We start from the raw sequence: 14,155 nt of genomic DNA, 5'->3' as shown, positions 1-14,155 counted from the left end.
TAGAGATGGCACCTTTAGAGACGCAATCCCCCTCTCTGCCTGTAGCTACGGAGACAAACAGCTGATCTGTTTTCCTTAGCAGTCTGGTTTTGTTTACATAGTAGAGGACCGCCCTACGCATATCTAGTGTGTGTAGTTTCACCTCAGCCGAGCTTTGTGGGTCTTGGAAGAAAGCTGGAAGCTCGATGGACTGGTTCACGTGGAATTTGGAAATAAACTTAGGTGAGAACCTAGGGTGTGTGCGTAAAACCAGTTTATCTTTATGGACAGTAAAGAAGGGATCTTGCACTGACAGAGCCTGAATGTCACTGACTCTTCTTATAGATGTAATTGCTACTAAGAAGGCCGTCTTATAAGTCAGGTGTTTGAGACTGCTTTTGTGCATGGGCTCGAATGGGGGGCCCCATGAGCTTAGATAGCACCACGTTAAGGTCCCACCCTGATGGTGGGTTTGAAATAGGAGGGTGAAGTCTCTTTACTCCTTCCATGAAGGCTTTAACTACTGGTACTTTCCACCACGACACCTTGTTATGGGAAGTGGTGTATGCGGACAGGGCTGCCAGGTGTACCTTCAGTGAGTTAAAAACCAGTCCTGCATCCAGCAGGTGGAGCATGTATGTAACAATAGTGGAAGGAGTGCAATCAACTGGGTTGATTTGTTTATTTTGGCACCAGATAACAAATCTCTTCCATTTGTCAAAGTAGCAGTGCCTCGTGTTAGGTTTCCTAGATTCCTTTAGGAAGTCCATACACCTCTGTGTAAATTGAGATGTCCGAACTCTATGACCTCGGGAGCCATGCTGCCAGGTTCATTGAGTTGGGTTGAGGATGCACAGTTTGACCTTGGTGCTGGGACAATAAGTTGTACCAGCCCGGAAGTTTGATGGGTTCGCACACCACCAATCTGCGTAAGTGTGGGAACCACGGTTGTCTTGCCCACATGGGAGCAACTAGGACGAGCATCATCGAATCTCTTCATCTTGTTGACCACCTTCCTGATTAGAGGAGTTGGTGGAAAAGTGTACGCAAACATCCCTGACCAGTTCATCCACAGGGCGTTCCCCTGGGAATCTGGTTGGGGGAACCTGGCTGCAAATCCTGGGCATTGTCTGTTTTCGCTTGTGGTGAATAGGTCTATAGTGGGGAAACCCCACTGAGAAAAGATATCTTCTACGACTTCTCTGTGTAGACACCATTCGTGTTCCTCTGGGTGGGGGTCTCTGCTCAGAGCATCCGCTAGGGAATTGAGATCCCCTGGAACATGTTGCGATGACAGGAAGATGTTCCGTCTGAGTGCCCATATCCAGATTTTCTGGGCAAGCTTGGACAGATTTGGCGACCAAGTCCCTCCTTGCTTGTTCAGGTAGAACGTGGCTGTAGTGCTGTCCGTCCGGATTTGCACCGACAGATTTAACAGGTAGGGCTCGAATGCTTGAAGTGCTCTGAATACTGCCAGAAGCTCTAACAGGTTGATGTGATTCTTGGCCACTGAGTGCGACCAGAGACCCTGAGCTGTGTGGTGGAGATGGTGTGCTCCCCACCCTGTCAGGCATGCATTGGTTGTGACTACCGCCTGTATCTCGGGATCATAAAAGGGTTTCCCCTTGGACAGATTCTCTCTTGTCCACCAGTGAAAGCTTTGTACAAGTGTTGGCGAAACGACCACTAGATCGTCCCACTGACCACTTGCCTGAGACCACTGTTTCGCCAACCATTCCTGCATGGGATGCATGCGCAGGCGCGCGTGGGGGACCAGGTAAATACATGATGCCATCATTCCCAGCAAACGCATTGCTTTGCGTACCATTATCTGGCGACCGGACTGATATTGCAGAATTTGCAGCAGTATATTCCGAATTCTTTCCTCGGAAGGAAAGGTCAACCCCTCTTGAGTGTCTAGGATAGCTCCTAGGAACTGTTTGGATGTGCTTGGCACCAGACTTGACCTTTTCTCGTTTATTGAGAAGCTCAATTCAAAGAGGAGGTCGATTGTCCTTTGAATGTTTGCTCTGCAAATTACTGGGGTCTCCCCCGTGATGAGCCAGTCGTCCAGGTAAGGGTACACCGGGATTGCCTCCCTGCATAGGTGTGCTGCTGCTACCGCCAGTACCTTGGTGAATACCCTTGGAGCCGAAGCTATCCCGAAGGGCAGTACCTTGAACTGGTAGTGCCGACTGTCCACCTTGAAGCGCAAGTTTTTTCTGTGCGCTGGGAACATGGAAATATGAAAATAGGCATCTTTCATGTCCAATGTTGCCATGTAATCCCCCTTTTTTAGGAGGGGGATTACCTCCTGGAGAGTAGTCATGCGAAACTTTTGGGGCTTGACAAACTTGTTTGCAGGCCGTAAGTCCAATACTGGGCGCATTGTCAGATCTTTTTTTGGAACAAGGAAGTAAGTTGAATAAATACCCTTGTTTACCTGGTGTCCCAGGACGAGTTCTATCGCGTCCTTTTCTAGCAGATTGACGATCTCCTTGAGGAGGATCTTCTGGTGGTCCAAAGAATGTATTTTTTGTCGTGGAAGATGGTTTCGGGGACGCTCTAACAGTTCTATGCAGTACCCTGCGGATACTGTGGACAGCACCCATCTGTCTGATGTGATGTGATCCCTTCCCAATCTAGGGTGAAGTTGGAAATGCGTCCCCCTACTGGGGTTGCGTGAGAAGGGACCCTGAACGGAGCGTCACTGTTTTGGTGGAGGCGTGCCGCCTCCTCTACTGGGACTGCCTCTACCTTTTTCACGTCCTCTTTTATTACCCCTGGCGTAACCCTGGGTAGACTGTTGGTTATTATTGCTCCACGGTGTACCCTGCCCCTGGGAATAGTTAGATCCTCTCTGAGAATTTTGGCCGCGTGGGCGACAAAAATTGCCATTCCTTCTCTGATTAGGGGGTTTATTGGTTAGTTGGCCTAGGGATTGGAGTGTTTCATACTCGTCCTTGGCATTTTGTAGCGCGTCCTCGACCGCCTTACCAAACAATAGATCCGGCTCCACCGGTTTATCTAAAAATGATGCTTGGGTTTCAGCCTTGAATCCAGACTGCCGTAGCCAAGCATGTCTCTTGATAACAGTTCCTTCTGCTATCAATCTGCCGGCGTTATCCGCGGCATCAAAGGTTGCTTTTAAAATGCAACCGGACACAGCTCTTCCCTCCGCCGAAACTCATGCCAACTGGCTCTTTAAGGGTTCTGGGGTGGAGTCTATGAGTGCCGCGACTTCTTCCCACTGATGGCAGTTATAGCTGGCCAACAGGGTGGTGGAGTTGGCAATCCTTGCCTGGTAGGCGGAAGTGAAGGCTACTTTCCTGCCCAAACCATACAGTTTCTTGCTCTCCTTGTCGGGAGGAGCTTCGGACGATGACAAGGGTGTTCCAGCCCTCTTACGGGTGTTTGTAACAACCAGGGAGTCCGGCTTCAGATGCCCCCTTATATACAGTGGGTCTGATTGGGCTGCCCTGAAAAGTTTCTCAATCCTGGGGTTCACTGCCCTGGTGAGGTTAGGATTTACGAGTGAAGGATCTATTCTTCTCTGAATAGACTTTAGGATAGGGATGGCCTGAGCAACAGGCCTCCTTTCTCCCACTAACTCCTCAGCGAAGTCCCTCTCCTCTTGAGCACCCTGGGTGTCAATGTGGAAATGTTCAGCTGCTCGAGACAGAACTTCATTTAGGAGAGGTTGGTTGTCGACAGGGGAGTCGGTAACCGGGGGTTCCTTCTCTACCGGGGAGTCTACTCTGTAGGTTTCCTGGTCATTCTCATCCACTTCTTGGTCCTCATCATCCCCATAGTAGCCCGTACCAGTTTGTTCTTCCAACATGCCCAAATCTGGATCCTCACAAAAGGTTGTCTCTCCTTGATACGGAGAGTAGGGCTGTACATAGAAGGGGTCCGAAGACCGTGTTGGCGTTTCAAACCGGGACTTTTTACTTGGAGGTATAGGATCCTTAGAGCCTGAGGGTGCTGAACCGTCGGGAGTATAAGAGAGAAAGTGTTCAGGGTTTTTAGTGTAACAATCTGCCAATGATGACATCCTTGACATGACCCTGTCTATGTCATCACTAGACCATTCTCTAGAACTGGGAATGACTCTTTCTGGAAGTTTCTCTGACTTATCCTGACTAGACTTGGTGGTCTGAGCAGGGGTCTTTGTGATAGCAGAAGACTTGGACTTGTCTGTCTGTTTATGAGGAGTGGAGTGTTTAAAAGGTGTGGAAGTAGGCAGAGGCTGCTTGCTTTGCTGTTTTTCCCCCTCCCCGTGAGTGGAAGTGGACTTCATGTGTTTTGTGGAAGTGCTGTGGGAAGCGCCTGTGTCGCCGGGGGTCTTCCCCATAGCCGCCCTGCCCGACGACCTTCCTAGGTCGGGGACTTGCGCTCGGCTGTCTTTCGATGCCATAATGCCCTCACCGTCCGAAAGCATGGGCGTCGCTGCCATCGCTGAAGGCGCCCTCCGCTGCCATGGCCTCTTGACGCCTGGCGTGGTGGGCCCAACGCTTGATCGAACGGTCCTTAAGTGTTTTGGGTTTAAACCTACTACACGCTCTGCAGTTCGCCTCAGGGTGGTCCCTTGGCAAGCAGAGATTGCACGTGGTGTGCCTGTCGACCCAAGGGTACTTGCGGTTGCACTTGGGGCAGAATTGGAAAGGGGTACCCTCCATACGCACCTTGTGGCAGCGGGCTTGTAAGTGTAGGAATATATAAGAATGTACCTATATACCAAAAGAGTGTAGAGTATGTCCACCCCCCACTCTCCCTACTTGCAGGGCAGAGGCCAGCGGCCTTCCAAGGCCCGGGCCGAGGCCAGAGGCCTTCCGAGGCCCAAATCCGTCGTGCAGCTGTCGACGGTCGAATTCTTCTCCGGGCCGGCGTCGAGTGTGGAAGTTCGGTGACTCGACATTGGGGTGGAGAAATGGGTAAATTTAACAATATTTAGCAAGTCTCATTGTTGTTTTTTACTGTAGTTGAGAAATTGGGTTAGCCTCTCTCTGTCCCCTCATCCTAGATGGTGGCAAATCACTGGCACGTAGGGGCAGAAACCAACTGAAGGGTTAAGTTAGTTTGGTTGTAGGGTCAAATAGAGTTTGTAAAAAATAGATGACGAAAAGTAAATGGTTGACAATAGCTGTACACGTTATGTGTGAAAGTACACTTGGGATTATGTACAGGGTGTGAGAACCCCACCTCTACTCCCCTTGTGTGTTAATCTTCCTCTACCATTACCAGGGCATGAATTCTAACTTTGAAAGGAATAGGACATGTGAGGAATCTGTGGCCGGCCTCACTTCTTTCCTCAATATATCCTCCTCCTAGGTGGGCAAGTAAAGGCTGTTGCTATCGGATCCTGACTCTGGGGGTGGATATGCGAGGGAGGATAACCTGGGTGGAGGAGAATGGGGAGTGGGGATGAGGCACATTTGGATGAGATATGGTATCCCCCATTTCCCTTTTCTAACAACGCCCAGGCCTTTGTAGGTTACTACCAGTCCCTTCCCTGTCTTTCACATAAATAATATCCCAGTGAAGACCAGTCATGTTCTGGGACGAGGAAAAGACACACCAGCGCCATACATCCTCCCTTTATTGACTCTTACACACGAACAACACTTTGGTACTGGGACGAGGAAAAGGCATCAAACACTGAAGAAAGACTGTTGGTTTGACAAGGAGCGGTCTAGTTTTTCTGAAACCTAAATTGATGCCGGGAACTTTAAAATGAGGAGACGATGACAAGAGAGACACTTTGTTTCCTCTTGGGAACACAGTGGGACACAGGACGAGACGCAGAGACCCAGAGAAGCTTCAGGAGCAGAGGAGCGGGAACCGGAGAGAAGCCAGGTCGAGACCCGCGAGTGAGCCGGGGGAAGCAGAACCAGCATTGTGGAACGCTGCAGAGACGCCGGGAGCAGAGGGAAGCTCCCTTTGTGTTCGCAGCTGCAGGACCGCGAGGACAGTGCTTACCAGTGCTCCAGGGAAGGCAGAGGGTGAAGCAAAGTCCTTTAAAAGGGAACCAGAGTCTGCAGAAAGGTGGCACGAAGCCACGAGAACCGAAGGGGTTTTTCCAGTGCCACACCAAAGCCGACAGACACGTGACTGGAAAAAGTTGAGTCTGTCCAGAAGGCAAGGGGACCCGGGGTGTGCCAATAGAACTAAACAAGCTAAGAGAACTTGAATAAAGTAAAGGTCCGAGAACAGGGGACCGGGAACTGTTAAAGAGACAAAGAAGCATTTTCCAAAAGTCAAGCTATTACTGAAAGGAATGGATGATTGTAATGAACATTGGCAAGAGGCAAACAAGCACTGCCAAGAGTTAAAAAGATATAAACCTGGCAAAGGGTGCCAGAGGTGTTGGTCAAAAGAAGTGAAACGGTGGATACGTTTCCTAGCAGGAGAGTGTACTGGGAAGTTTATGATGGCTTGTACGAAAGAACTAAAACAGAGACTGAGTTTCCAAGCAGGAAAGTGACCTTGGACGCCCATGTTGCTCTTTTCAAGCACCAGCTACTAAAACAATTGAAATGGTAATAAAGCAAGCTATAATAAGGTATCAAGGCCATGTGAAATGAGAATAAGTCATGCCTTACTGTAGAGCTGAAACTGTGGCATGATACATATGAAGCAAAAACAAGTAGGTGTGTTGGTTGCTTGACCTGTAACGGGTGGACCGTGTGGTCCGACAACTGCCCCTAGACCGGGTACCCCACCTAGGTGTGATTGAAACAAGGAAAACATATGTGAACCGAAATTGAAGAATTGAACTTTATAAATTGGTGAACGGTAACTAAACCAGAAGAGCTGGGAAGTAGCCCAAGGAATTGTGTTATTTTGGATCATTAATAGATTTGAAAGATTGTGTTATTTATTATATTGAGACACTTGAAAGCTTGGGGAAGGGGACCCCTCTTTGATAACGTTAACTATTTGAACCTTGGGAAAGGGAAACCCCTTCTCCACCCAAGAGCTGGAAGAAGCTCTGAACCTTTATTTGAACACTTCCCATTTGATGCCAACATCCCTACACATAGTATACAATTAGATGCGAGGGTAAGCATAGGTTTTGGACAATGACAGACATTTGATTTGGACTTCCTGACACGATCAATCTTTAGTTTTGGAAAGTGAAGCCTGTGTGCCACTCTATAGTGAATTGGATAGGTCTTGAGGTTGTGTGTGTATCCTTGCTGCAGTACCCTAACTAAGACTGATATTCACGTTAGTCAGTCTAACTATAAGAGCAATGTGGACATAGTTAGGTGAAGAACTGCGCCAGGAATGTAGAAAGTCAAACCAAAGACATTTTTTGTAAAAATAGATTTATTCAGTGTCCTTCTAGAGTCATTTGTTATTGTATGTTAGTTCCAAGTAATGGTTAGGCCTTATTAGAACCCTACTTCTGAGTCAACATTTAACCTGATGGTGGCACATGCAAATGTTTCTCCCTTTCTCTGGCTTTATCAAGGCGTTTACACATTCAAGAAGTTGTAATGAACACGAAAATCTGTTGCATTAATCACAGCTACTTTGACATCAATGTTAATAAACTGTTACTTCACAATGTGTATCAATTTTCCAATGTGTATACATTTTGTTGATGCTGTTAGAACGTCAATTTACAGTAGAGGCAAGTGCCTAAAGTATAGTTGCATCTGGTGATTAAACAAATTCTTTACTTAGCGATCTGGTTAGATTCCAAGGAGTCTTTAGATGTGGGGGTTGTCTTTCTGGAAGAAACACACAGAGCACCGCAATCTTCCAGAAAGACAACCGCCACGTCTAAGTACTCCTTGATGGAAGAGAAACTCATTCACCTCTACGAATTAAAAAACTAACCTTCGTTCAACCTACAAATCCCATTCAACCCGCGCATCCCTACTTGATCTACAATGTAAATTGACATAAGTCAATCTCAAATAGTTTGTTATATTGTTTGCTTGTATAATAAAGTATACATGTTATCGTTGCTCAGCTCAGAGTAAACACCATTGTATACAGCAGGTTTAAGGAAAACGTTCTGCAACATAAATTACAGACAAAGTAAATCTTACTTTCTTCATAGCTGCTGTTTGCACTGGTCCTGGTCAATGTTTGGACTTCCTGGGAGAGAATAGAAAGCCGATCAGGTTGTGTTGGTGATTCATCCTCTTCTGGATCAGGGGATTCCTGCATCATTTCTTCAATTTCTTCAATAACCTGCATGTGGCATTCACAAAGAAACCAATTCTCATGTTAATTACACAAGTGGTGAATACAGTTCAAACTAAAGGGTAGCACAAACCTACAACTACGGTAGTGCATATGTGACCTGGCTTCAAAAAGACCCTTCTCAACTTAGAATACCAAACAGGACAATTACATCACCTTGGTGCCTTATGCACACTTAGAGACATTAGCCTCCTTTCCTCCAAGCTAAAGGGACCTCACTCCAGGTAAAGTAGGGGCACTCCATCGGAATGTTCTGTGCAGGTGGCCAGGGAAGGGCTTTTGGATCCTGACCTTGGGGGTGGACTAACGAGGGAGGATCACCTGGGCAGAAGGTCTTCGGGATTGGGGAGAGGGTGCCAGAGGGTGAGGCATGGTATTCCCCATTTCCTGACAGTGATTTACCTTACCTTCCCTCAGCCTTTGTAGGATATTGTTGCCCATATCCTACTTCTCCCCCTGAAGTCAGACTAAGTGCTGAGAAGAAGAAACTAACCCCAAGAGTAATGAAGATTACCTATACGAAACACCACTCTAGTACTGAAAGGGAGCCTGAGGGTTATAGAGCTGAAGGTCAGGCATGTCCTGTTAATTAGACTAATTGTGTAGACTGTTAGCTACCCCGACCCAGCGTTGCCCTACCATGCCTATTTAATCTGCTCCGGTCTACGGCCCATTACCTCACTGGGAGGCGAGCCAGCTTTGAGAATTACAGTCCCTCTGTAAGACTGCTTGCTGACTACCTGCCATGCTGGGGGCTTTGGGTACTGTGCCGGTCTACTCTCCAACTTGTGTTTTGAAATTTTCCACTTTCTCTGTGGACGTCCATCGGCCACCATCCATCAGCTACGGACACTGCTTACATCAGCACCCAGTCTGGGTGCAGTAGTCCGCTCTTGAATGTTCTTTACTGTCTTTTTTTATTGTTCTCAATTTTTTATAATGTTGTTTACTGGTCTTTGTTCTTCCACTCTAGTACGGTTGTTTTTCCTGAATGCAGCACGCCCAACTTGACTCTTAGTTGGTATTTTTCTTTGTGGTTCCATCTTAGTTTTACTCCCATCATTGCACTTAATCTCCAACAGCTATAACAAGTCTATTTTTCTTTCTATGCCTAGTCCTATTCCTACTCACTGGTCCTTTCACAGATCTCATTTTCCTGCGTCACGCAATATTTCTAATCTCGTCTATCCACCCTCCGATTCTGGAGATTCCTGTATTAATGTCGCCCTCTGGAATGCTTGGTCCATCTTAACTCATTCTATTCTTGATATGTTTTTACGACTCAATCTGCATTTTATATGCATTACTGAGACTTGGCTTTCATCTTATAACTCTGCTATTCCTGCTTCCTTATTCACATCTGATACTTTCTACTTTCTGTGACGACAATGAGGCTTCGATTAGTCTCATCCTGCCTTGCTCTCATTCTTTCTTACTACTGGGCGACTTTAATCTACATCACTCATGCCGCCTCTCCATTTCTGGCTGTTATTGACTCTTATCGTCTCTGTCCCCTTCCTATTCCTCCTCGCATCTCTGGATCCCATTTTCATTTCCTCTATGTCTACTTCTGATGTTTCCATTCATCCGGTTTACTACTCTGATCATCATTTGCTTTTCTTCTCTATTTATCCTTCTGTTCTTGACACTTGCTTACCCCCCCTTCTGCTCCTACTCCTTTTTACTGTCACGATCTTCGCACGTTCAATACCCCTCTCTTTGTATCCTCCTGTCTTGACACTCTTCAATCCCATTCTACTTCTTCAGCTCTCTCAATGGACAATGCTGCTTGGGTCTTGGGTCTTTTTGTGGGCCAAGCCAGGCACTTCATTATCAACCAAGAACAGAAGCTATGGTGAATAGTACACATTTTACCTACCCTTTTAAGATCCATTGTGGAATACAACAAGAATGTCAACTTTCAACTTTATCATTTGATCTCATCATGAAACACTTAGCTCAGTCTTTAAACGTTTAGAAAAGATTAGTCAACACCTCCCTTTTGTTTTCAAACTAGTGAAAGATTTGTTATGCTGGTGATATTTTACTAGCACCTGACCATTGGCGTAATTATAGGGGGGCAAAGAGGGTTTTGTCCCCCCCAACTTTTGTATCATGCCTTATTGTCCCCGCCATCTTTTGGCAGGAGGGCAAGCAGGGGGCTGCATTGTGGGCTGACCCACGCAGAAGCAGAAAATAAAACTCAGCTCAGCTCAGCTGAGCTTTATTTTCTGCTTCTGCAGCACTTCGGCAGGCCGGGCCAGTTTGTAGCTTTCTCTCTGGACTGGATACTATGGTATACGATATTTCATTGGCCGTTTGTCAGCCAATGAAATTCGTTATAGTGGACATATGGGACTCAATGGGAATGGGGATCATGGAAACACCGGCAGCATCTCGTAATGCTGCCGGTGTTTCCTCGTCCGCCTGCAGGCGGGCGGTGCTAAACCCGCGAGGTCAGACCTGGCGGGAACATCACCTCCCGTCTGCAGGGGTGGTGATCGCCCGGCATGGAAACAACGGTGGCGGCGGGTTTACCGCCACCGTTGTTTCCATACCAGGCGATTTGTAATGAGGCCCATTGTGTCTTTTAATTTCACTACCAGTTATGCCCTGAGTATCAAAGTCTGATGACACTCCTTGTAGTGTTATATTCTGAGTGGTTACTTCTCACCAACACAAATGCAAATGATGCTGTCTGCATGATTTTTGCTGCACAGGGCCTCGGAAATCCTTGTGCTGCACCCAGCCCAACCCCCACCCACTCCCCCAGCCACTAAGTACGAATATCATTGCTGGGCCTGCCCTAGATGCCATAGCTAATATCAGCTGTCACCCTAATTGCTTTTTGAAGAGCCTCGTGCCCCCCCTTCTTCAGGCACCCCTAGTTTGAAGACCACTGCACTAGGGGAAAAAGCTAATATGTCAGTGAGATCCATGCATGCATACCAGCCCTACAGCCAGCTTGATCGTTTTTATTTTGCGCAGTTTTTGTATGGTGAAATGCCTTTTGCCACTAAGGTTACCATAAAAGGGAATATGGGGGTCGGGGGGAAAGAGGGGCGCTAATGGTGCGTTATGGATGATGCACCACACAACCTAGTCTGTTTCCGATGCGCCTCCACGTCTAACGTGTCCCAAGAAACCATTTTGTGAAGTTGGCCAACCTGCTTCCTGCAGCAGCTGACAACGCCAATGTCTGCAGACGCTGCAGCCCCAACTCTGTGCGCGCTGCAGCCACACCACACCGCCCTTTATATGACACACTGCATCGCCTGCACACACTGAAGCCCTACCACTATGGCCCTTTCTACGCCACACTGCAGCAGCCCCATCTCCATTACCCTCTGTACACACTGCAGCCATAGCACGCAGCCCATTGTACGACACTGCAGCCATACTGCACAGCCCTTTGACTGCACACACTGACGCCCTACCACTATAGCCCGTTGTACGTCACACTGCAGCCCGATCTCTATTACCCTCTGTACACACTGCAGCCATAGCACATAGCCCCTTGTACGACACTGCTGCCATACCGCACGCAGCCCTTTGTATGGCACACTGCAGCCCCTGTACACACTGAAGCTCCCGTAGATACTTCAGTCCCTTCTCCATTGCCCTCCATACACAATGCAGCCCATCAAGTTTTAATTAGCCCCCCAAATAGTCCTTTGTAGAACACACTGCAGCCCCTCCTCTGTACACATTGCATCCATAACTGTATAACCCTTTGTACAACACTACAGCCTATTTTCACACTGCAACCCCTCTACTATTACCCTCTGTACACATTGCATCCACAGTTATAGCCATTTGTACACACAATGCAACCAGTTTGTTGTCCACTAAAAACACTGCCGCCCTTCCTATAGCCGTGTGCGCCTTCTGTAGTTCTTCGAGTACAAACACACCGACCTCTGTACACGCTGCAGTCCCTCTACTGGGCTCTTTACACACTGCACCGGGTTGCCACCTCACACAATGTCCCAGCACTAGGGTTTCACTTCTTTGTGGTGTTGGGCCACTTCAATAGAAATGAAAGGGCTGAAATAGAAATAAAAGCAGGGCCCAGAATTGGAGTAGGGTGTTCTTCGTCACACAGAAGACAGACAGGATCCTTTGCTATGTTTGCATTTAAAGTGTGCCTTAGGAACGTCTTAAGTGCTTTACTTTTAAACCCGTTCTGTGTGCATAATGTGCAGGACAATGCCTGAGATCTAGAGTTAATGCTCTGTTAGGAGTCTTCCATGCGGCCCGGGCCCCCTTGCCAGTCACACCCGCCAGTAAAGCGCCTGCAGGAGGAGGATGTCTCAGTTTGTGTTTTTCCACAACAATGATGGAGGCAAACAGTTTGTAGAAGAGAACGTGGGGTATTGCTGATACTTTTAGCACTTCCCTCACAATTTACATTCTTGTGATGAACGTAATTTTAAAGTTATATGGCACAGCAGCAGTAGGACTTATTTTCCCTGGATAATGGGAATGCGAGTGCATTGTTAATGTCTGTTGGGGGCTGGGCTCATCCTTCCAGAAGGCAGTGCACTGGAGGGGTGGGCCTGGGTGAAGGAGGCACACCATCCATTGCTGAAAAAGGTAGTGCGATACATCCTTTCTGGACCGGATGGTCCATGAAAGGGGAAGGGACTGGCCCGGCCAGGCACCTGGAGGGGGAAGCAATGCAAGTGGTGAAAGGGGATATGATATGATATGGCATTTATAACGCGCCTATACACAAGTGTTTCAAGGCGCGACGAGGCAAGGGAGGGGGAACAAAGGGAAGACAGACAACGATCCTACTAGGCCAGGTGACATTCAGATCGTGCAAGTGCATGGGAAGGGGAAGGGAGAAGGGGGAAGTGCAGTACAAGGGATAGTACAATAAATAAGATAAATAAAAATGGCCCGCAGGTGGCAGTGCATGGTAAGTGCAGAACATAAGTGCTGGTAGGGGGGCTGGAAGGATACAGAAAAACAGTCCCCAAGTGCAGGGGTTGCCAGGGAGGCGGTGCAGGTGGGCAACTGGCGTGCCTGGGCCCAAGATCAGAAGGGAGGCCAGGTATCCAGTGCAGTAACTGTCAGGAGAATCAGCAGGGGAGAGGGGGAGTGAAAGCAGAAGCAAAGAGGAAGGTTTTGAGGTGCTTCCGGAACCGGAGATGGTTCTCCTCAAGTTTCAGGGAGGCAGGAAAGCTGTTCCAGAGGGGGGCCCCTACCGAAGAGAGAGATCTACCACCAACTCGTTGCTTGGAGAAGCGACTGACCCTGAGGGAGTTAGAGCAGGAAGAGCGGAGAGGTCGAGAAGGAAGATATTTAGGAAGAGAGAGTTGAAGGTATTTCGGCCCCAGGCCCCAGAATGCCTTGTGGACAATGCAGAGGGTTTTGAACTTAATCCTCGCAGCCACTGGGAGCCAGTGCAGAGATTTCAGTCCTGGAGAGATACGATCCCTGGGCTTGAGGCCAAGGACAAGTCTTGCAGTCCTATTCTGGATAAGTTGCAGAGGGCGGAGAGTAGAGGCAGGCAGATTTAGATAGAGGCTGTTACAATAGTCCAGCTTGGAGAGAACCAGGGCTCTGGAGACAGTGAGCTTCTGGGGGAAGGAGAGGAAGGAAAGAATACCTCTGAGGAGGTGCAGCTGGTAATGTGACTTTTTAGAGACATCAGAGATGTGAGGAGAGAAGGAGAGTGCAGAATCGAAGATGACCCTGAGGTTTTTAGCCATGCAGGTGGGAGCGGGAAGAGGGCCAAGAGAGGCCGGCCAGAGAGATGCAGGGAAGGAGGGAGTGGGTGTGCCAATGAGCAGAATCTCAGTCTTACTGACATTAAGGCAGAGGTCATTGGCGGCACACCACTCCTGGATGGCAGACAGACAGTCAGAGATGAGGGAAGGAGAGGCGGAGGCCGAGGGTAGCCTGAAAATGAGCTGAGTATCATCCGAAAAGCACTGAAAGTTGGGGC

At 48.1% G+C, this 14,155-nt stretch overlaps 1 protein-coding gene across 4 annotated transcripts in view; it reads right to left on the bottom strand.

Moving 5' to 3' along the window:
• The window catches only part of FEZ2 (fasciculation and elongation protein zeta 2), a 573,054-nt gene that overhangs the window by 187,963 nt on the left and 370,936 nt on the right, over window positions 1–14,155 (bottom strand). For all 4 annotated transcript variants that reach the window (XM_069607918.1, XM_069607917.1, XM_069607919.1 and 1 more), the window contains exon 4: window positions 8,043–8,187. In XM_069607918.1, the coding sequence (XP_069464019.1) occupies window positions 8,043–8,187 (145 nt within the window). The remainder of the gene's footprint in view (window positions 1–8,042; window positions 8,188–14,155) is intronic.

This window comes from Ambystoma mexicanum, chromosome 4q (genome assembly GCF_040938575.1).
Source record: "Ambystoma mexicanum isolate Mex_15411 chromosome 4q, UKY_AmexF1_1, whole genome shotgun sequence".
Lineage (NCBI taxonomy): Eukaryota > Metazoa > Chordata > Amphibia > Caudata > Ambystomatidae > Ambystoma > Ambystoma mexicanum.
Note: the sequence above shows the minus strand (reverse complement) of the source record. Positions and strands in the feature narration are given on the sequence as shown.